Source organism: Lupinus angustifolius, chromosome LG11 (assembly GCF_001865875.1).
Source record: "Lupinus angustifolius cultivar Tanjil chromosome LG11, LupAngTanjil_v1.0, whole genome shotgun sequence".
In the NCBI taxonomy this organism is placed as follows: domain Eukaryota; kingdom Viridiplantae; phylum Streptophyta; class Magnoliopsida; order Fabales; family Fabaceae; genus Lupinus; species Lupinus angustifolius.
This window is the reverse complement of record NC_032019.1, coordinates 14,728,928-14,736,586: the sequence shown is the minus strand read 5'-3', so window position 1 is coordinate 14,736,586 and position 7,659 is coordinate 14,728,928. Positions and strand designations below refer to the sequence as shown.

Sequence of the window (7,659 nt, the reverse complement as noted above, 5' to 3'; positions counted from 1 at the left end):
TGACTACAACCTTATAGTATAACCTTAATGTATCATTAGAGTACTGTATAATCAATTTATTGTCATTAAATATAATATTACACACTTGTATTCTAATATATGTTTTTAAGGAATGATTTGTATAGAAGGTATAAGCTTTATACAATAGTAAGGTTGTTGCTTAGCTTAGTTCAATAGATTACATGATCAAATTCTGGAAACATCTCTACTTGTGAGGGATAAGGTTGTGTATATTTATCATCCTCAGATCCGACATCCGACTAAGTGGAAGTCTTGTACACTGGACCGCAAAAAATAATGGAATAATTCTTTTTGGTGAAATCACATGTCCTAAAAAAGTGTTTTTATTTGGCAAGAATCTTCTGGGTATATGACAATGAATCTTGTGTTTTCTTCAACATAATAATCAACTCATTGAAATTTTAATATCAGCTATAACAAATCCATCACAAATAATTGTATTCATCAACATAGATGTTTTACAAATATTAGTATTCATCAACATAGATGTTTTACAAATATTAGTATTCATCCTCAACTTTGTAACTACACTTCATTCACCAGAACTGATCAATGTGGAAACACATTGAGAACATTATTCTCCAACCATCACTAAAATCAAAATAAAAAAGCTAAAAAGAAACACTTAAATCAATTTCAGCAGCATGGTGCACCATTCTGAGTTGGGTCAACCAAAACAAGGAAGCGAGAGGACAAGTTTTTATCTGCATCATCCCATTTATAAGCAACCAAATCAATACCTCATACAGAATGTGTACTAAGAGTTATGAGTGCTAGATTCTGCTCTTGCTCACTAAAAAATATTCTATAAGGAGTACTATGATATATTTATGAGTGCCCACAATCCAAAGAGATATATAAATGTAATATATGATTTAACTTTACTTTTCTTTCTACTTGTAAATCAGTACTCTCCTCATCCTCATGCCCTAGTGCACTAGTCCGCCATATTTTTGTTTTCTTTGTACGTTAGTTTACACTGTTCAGGTAGTATCTCCCCATTGGCGTATCGGCTAATGATTCCATAACCTGACAAAGGGGATCAAAATTGTTTTGATAAATTATGTATATTAATCAAGTGCAGCTTTATTTCTTCTGCCAGTTATAGGCTTTGGCAAGCCATCAAAGATTGGTTTTGCAATGGTTGCAGTTGTAAAAGCCTGTATATCTGGTTTCAAATTCCACCTTGAGGTTGGCCAAATGGATGATGAGGAGCCATTGTTATCCTGATCTTGTAAATTTGATGTACTTGATGATTTCCTAACACCAGATGATCCACCAGTTAGAGAAGCATCCCCGAAACCTATTGGCACAGGACTCAAACCATTTGATTCAGAATCAGTTGCGGTTCGACTAGACGCTTTCTGCCTCAGAGCTAAGCCCTTTACCGTTCTCGATGGAAGAACACCACTGCTGCTATTATCTGGTCTCATGAGCAACTCTGGTATCCTGGTAAAGTCAGCTTCTGATTTCTGACGCCTACGGACAAGTTTATCATTCCGCTTATCGGAGTCGCTTTCCCAGGCTCCAGCAGCTGGTACAGTATCACACTTTTCCATAATCTCTTCCAAAATTACATTGACCAAACTTTTAGATTTCCGGTGACGACTCATGGGTCGGTCAGACATAGGTGTGTGCTCGGAGGATGTAGAGGACCCTTTAAGTCCATAATAACCCTGTAAAGAGCTCATCGCTGGGGAGACCTTCCGCCCAGAATACTTCGTTCTCAAGGATGAGAATGATTCAAGCAGTTCACGGTGTGCAAGATCAGGTGAACTGTGGTCAGAGTTACCATGCCTGAAGGTACAACATTCATTGCTATTAGCGATTAAAATGCTGATAGGAAAGAAATCAATCAGTAGTAATGATACTATAAAGAAAATATGCAACGGAAGTTGAAGACACGGGGGAAATTATAAACATTTTCTCAGAAAAATTCTTCTGAAATTTCAACTCAACTGTGATTCTTTTTCATAGCTTTTAACCTGTAGCAATTTATATGGTAAATAATTTAATACAGATGATAGACTATGACAAAGTTAATACAAGGCCCAGAACCATGGCAGCATAATATTATTTTAGCATGCTATTTTTGCATAGCATTCTTCAAAGCAAGATCCTCTATTAAACTAAGTTGGATGAAACCTAGAGTGTCTCTAATATTGCAGTTCCCTAAGACCCCTACTATCATCAGCTGATTTTACATTGTTTCATTGCATTTTATTATGCAAACCTAACTGTCACAATCAACAACAACCACCAAAAGCCTTTATCCCACTAGGTGGGGTCGGCTACATGGATCGAACAATCATTGCATAATTTTATGCTGAAGCATCAAATCACAGTTTCTGTACCTAAATACAATATTAAGCCTGTTGGAAAAATGAAAACCTAAAGGTGATACTCCCTCACCCTCAGAAACATAGATTCCACAGTTATCAAAAATTCAAAATGATAACAACTTTAAAGTGAGCAATATAGAAGTCAACCATTGTATTGATCTACAGATGCAGATTGATACGAGCATTTTTTCGGATACTAGCATTATGTATGAAAAAAGAAAATAACATGATGGGGACAGAATACTTTGGTATGATATAGAACATAAATGGAAAAAGGCTGTAATTTGTATGATAGTATGTGTACAAGCAATTTAAAAGCAAAAGTGTTTGACCATCTTATATAACAAAAATAATGATTTAATTTTGATGCATAATGGTCCAAAGATTTGTACATAACTCATGAACACGTTGTCAAATACTTAAAAAACAGTTAAAAGCCTTTCCTACAAGCGAAAAAGTTCGATTTCTATAATGATGTGGCACTGTCCAGTTTGATAATAGTGTGAAGCTTATACACTGATAGTAAATATAATCTAACATAATCTCTCCCCCCTCTTGCTTTTGTTTCAATCATACAAGACACTCTTCAAATATTTGAATAATTATACTAAAAAGGATAAGACCAAGCTTATTGCATTAATGTTGTTGTTCCTTAACCCAATAGAGATAAACATACCCTATAGTACTAGAACCATTTGATAAACAAGGAGATGGAGGGTGCCTTCCAGGTAGTGGAATTTGGAGAGTTTTAAGTGCAAACATTTGATGATCTGTAACAAGCCCATTCATCTTTTTGATGTCCGGGACCTGCAATTTCCAAAAGCAAAAAAAGAGAGCAGAAGATATTGTAAATTCACTAAGTAACTCAAATTGATAAAAGAACTAAAAAAGAAGAATCTAGCACAATGTGTTCCTCCTTTCTAAGTAGAGAGGGGGTAATCAACAATGATATTAATGAACAACTTGAGAATAAGATCATGTAACAAAAAATATCAAAAACCATTCCCAAGGATAAGACTTTCATCCATTAAATCTTCCCCTGTAAATATGAGGGTTACAAACCAAAACACTTAAAAAGGATACCATATAAAAAATATACATAATACTGAGCACATTTATCCAAATTCATCACGCACCCTTCGATTTTGTAATGAAAATTCAAACATTATCCCCGAGAAACTCAAATACCGCCACAGAATCCACAGGAACCATTTAGAACGTGGTTCAGAATCCGTAGGAACCCAATTAGAATTTTTCATTTCTAAGAACTAAAATTGGAGGGAACATTTTTTCACAGAAACAAACATGGATATTTACTTTGCATAATACATAACACAAATTCTAACACCTCCTATGGAAGAAGAATCAATCAAGCTGATATATAATATAAATTATTATTATTACTTCATTTCAAAAATCAATTAACAATAAGATAGTAGATACCATAAGACACTCAATGTGGGACCTACTTCCCAACCTGCCTGGCCCCTTCACACCCACGACATCAAATAAAATAAAAAAGTGGAATTAATGCTCTGATATAATATTAAAAGTTTTCATCTCATAAACCAATTGACAATAAAAAAACATGGCAAAATGAGACAGACAATAAGGAACTTAATTACGGACATAAATAAAAATTAAAATTGATATTGATAAAATGTACCTCAACACCATACTTGATTGCAATACCAGCCAAAGTGTCAAATTTGGAAACATGATGCTCTATATGACCAAGTGGTCTAGAAGGAGAAGAAGAAGAAGAAACAGAAATGGAAGGAGGAATCATAGGGCTACGTTCTCTGATGGGTGTGTCTCGATCTACAGCACCATCAACATCACAAAGAAATTCATCATAATACCCATTATTCTTATGTTCGTTCCACTTTTCTCTTTCCATCTTTTTCTATAGAATCAACAACCCAAACCCATTGAAGATTGTTCTCTAGTGTGTTGATTCAAATGGGTATTGGCCAAAAATCGAATCGGATTGGGATTCAGGACGTGAAAATTTGATATTGGTGAATATGGTTGTAAAAGGATTGCAGAACAGGGTAATTGATTCAGAAAGTGAAAAAATGAGAATGGAAAATGTGAATAGTGGATTTGGGATTAAGGATAATGCAATATGCAGATCGAAAATGGGACGAACTTGTGTCAGCGTTTTTGTTCCACTTTTCTCGGAAAAAATGGAAGCTTTTTTTTATTTTTCTCTCCCCTTGTTTGTTTTCCTCAGTCAGAAACAATATTCACCAGCTTCTTTAGAACTCAGAATATTCTCTGTCCTTATAAATATTGATATATTAAGTAGTATATATTTTCATAATAGATGGTTGTATTAATATAATGAAAACTAGAAGATGTTTTATATTAAGTTTAATCTCTTAAATGGTGAGAATAGTATTGGATGATGTTATCTATAATCATACTTATATATAAATATATCTAATATAATTATAATGATGAGGTTTGTTAATATACTTTCATTTTTAGTTAGTAGCATATGAGCAATGTGTAATATAAAAGCTGGACAAAAATATCTGATTTACTTTGAAGACATAATAATAATGTTAGGGTCATTAACATCAACTTTGAAAATAAAAAAATATAAGGGTGTGTTTACTTTAACTATTTTATGTTTTCATTTTCAATGAAAATATAAAATAAAAGTGAAAACATGTTTGCATTATTGTTTTCATTTCATATTTTAGAAAACATGAGTTCTATTTTCGGAAATTTTGAAAATGAAAAAATATTATTTCCAACATTTTTAATAATGAAGGAGTTGTATTTTTAAATTTTTTAACACTTTTGTTACTCTATTCCTTCCATATGTTTTAATTTTTTCATGTTATTCGAAATCTTTTTACATTTTAGACACTCAATACATATTTTGTATTTTATTTTCCAACTATATCTTTATTTATTATTCATCCTTTCACATCTTTTTTTTCATTTTTTAATTCAGTTTTCAATGTGCATTAAATTTGGTTATTTTAGTCAAATGATATTATACCAATTAGTAATCTCTTAAATTATGTGCATAACCTTAAACAAAAAAAATATGAAATAGATGGAATATAATTTTCAATTACACTCTACTAATCAACAAAATATCAATATCTATTAATGTCTCACTAGTTCAGACCACCACTCATCTTCGTAATAGAACTTATTTTTTCTCTCTAAACATGACAACTTTTCATTGCCCTTGCTAATATTATTGTCAAAATAGTTTGATGATTGATATGGTAATATTTTTCACATTCCATGAAATTACTGCACCCTGAATTAAATAATAGAGGAGTTGTACGTTACTAATTTATTTTAATTTTAACTTTCTCAAGAGCACTTGCTAGTGCATGATACTCGTTATGACCTTCCACGTGTCTTTGTGATAGTCAATGACCAAGTCCAATAATGATGTTCAATGCATTTTTGACATAAAATCGATCAATGAAAAAATAAAATACAAGTATAAAATATGAATATATCCTATAAAATCAATGACTTAGTTAATTTAGTGACTAAAATTTAAAATTGATTTATTTTTAAGAGTGATTGTTCTCATTTGTGAAGTTTAGGGGTGAAGAGTTTTGAAAATGAATATATAATAACAAACATGTTTTCAGGTAATGAACATGAAAATTGTTTTTTGACATAAAACAGAAATAGAAAACATTTTTGGAAAGCAAACAGACCCTTAATGTTTCTCCCATCTCTTCTCACCCTATCCAGAAATGGCAACCGACGGGTCTGGGTCGAGTTTGTGCTAACCCAACCCCGAACTCGAAATCCAAAACCCGGACTGGGACCCGAAATAAGTGGGGTTGAAAACAATGATACCAACCTAGAACCCGTCGGGGTTCGGATAACTCGAACCCAATGGAAATCCGCCCAAAACATGTATATATGTAGGTTTTATATATGTATTTACGTATAATTTTATAATTTTACATATATTAACTGGGTTCGGGGCGAGTTCAGGGTGGGATATCAACTATACCCAATCTAAACCCGAACTCAAAAGTTGTACTCGAGTAAAACTCGAACTTGAAGTCAATCAAATCGGTTTTCCCCATTAAATTTGGGTTGGATTCAGTTTTAATTGTCATCCCTAATTCCATCCTCTTTCTTCCCTCATTCTTAAAATAAAAAACTTATGACCCCAATTTTCTTCCATAGGAGCTGAAAAGTAATAGAAAGTGGACTCTGCAAGTTTTTTCCAAAGGGTTCTACACTTATGATGCTTTTTATTAAACTTTTGGTTTCTTCCTTTGCAAGACATCATGCTTCACCTTCAGCTTTCTATTCCTAGTTTTCTTGGCTTATTTCCTTCTAGCAAATTTTTATCTTTCTTTTATTTTTCCTCGAGACTTTGTCTTTCTGTAGCCCATTTTTCCTTTTTTGTTAGTTTTTTTAGGTCTTTCCTTTTTGGTTTGTTTTCTGTTTTTAGTTGGGTTGGTTAGCAATCGCTTTCTTCTTTTAGTATATTTAGTATTCTTCTTCTTTGAGTTTTGTTAGTTGATTCATTTTTCTTCATCAATTCAATAAAAGAATTATTCATTGTTTTTCTTGTTTCCATTCATGGATTGTTATGAGTTTGAGATGGTTTTAGAGCAATTATTGATCTGATCACCAACTTCCTCCTTCTTCTCCTCTTCTCTGTTTTTTCAGCTTCCATTCTCCTTCCAGGTACCCTTTTCTTCTCCATGCAACACGATCCATGTCAGACCACAACACAAATCCCTCAAAGCCATATTTTTTTACATTCCGGTGAAAATCCAACTCTAATCCTAGTTACTCCCTTGCTAAATGGGAGAAATTATCAATCTCAGGCTTGTGCATTCAAGATGGCCATCGAATCCAAGAACAAGATGAAGTTCATTGGTGGAAGCTTGACAAAGCCATCATTGGATGATATTCTTCATATTTCTTGGGTAAGATGCAATAAGATGATACTCTCATGGATTCAACATTCTATAGAATAGTCCATAGTAAAATCTATTTTAGGGATTGATAGTGCCTCTAAAGTCTGGAAAGATCTGAAAAATAGGTATTCAAAAGGTGATATATTTCATATAGCTAAAATGTAGCAATAATTTTATCATCTAAGCCAAGGAACCATAACTATTTCTGAATTTTTTACCTAATTAAAGCCTATATGGGAAGATATTGAAAACTTTAGACCTTCAAGAACCTGTAATTGCCCTACACCGTGTAGTTGTGGTGCTGTTGAATCAATGAAAGCTTATAGGGATCAAGATTATGTAATTAGGATCCTAATTGGTTTAAG

The 7,659-nt window shown here is 32.8% G+C and overlaps 1 protein-coding gene across 1 annotated transcript; it reads right to left on the bottom strand.

Annotated features, from left to right (window-relative positions):
- On the bottom strand, positions 528 to 4,589 carry LOC109359281. Its single transcript, XM_019603890.1, has 3 exons — positions 4,030 to 4,589; positions 3,040 to 3,170; positions 528 to 1,818 (listed from the first exon to the last, which is right to left on the bottom strand). The coding sequence occupies exons 1-3, from the start codon at positions 4,261 to 4,263 to the stop codon at positions 1,092 to 1,094; spliced, it is 1,092 nt and encodes a 363-aa protein (XP_019459435.1). The 5' UTR covers positions 4,264 to 4,589; the 3' UTR covers positions 528 to 1,091.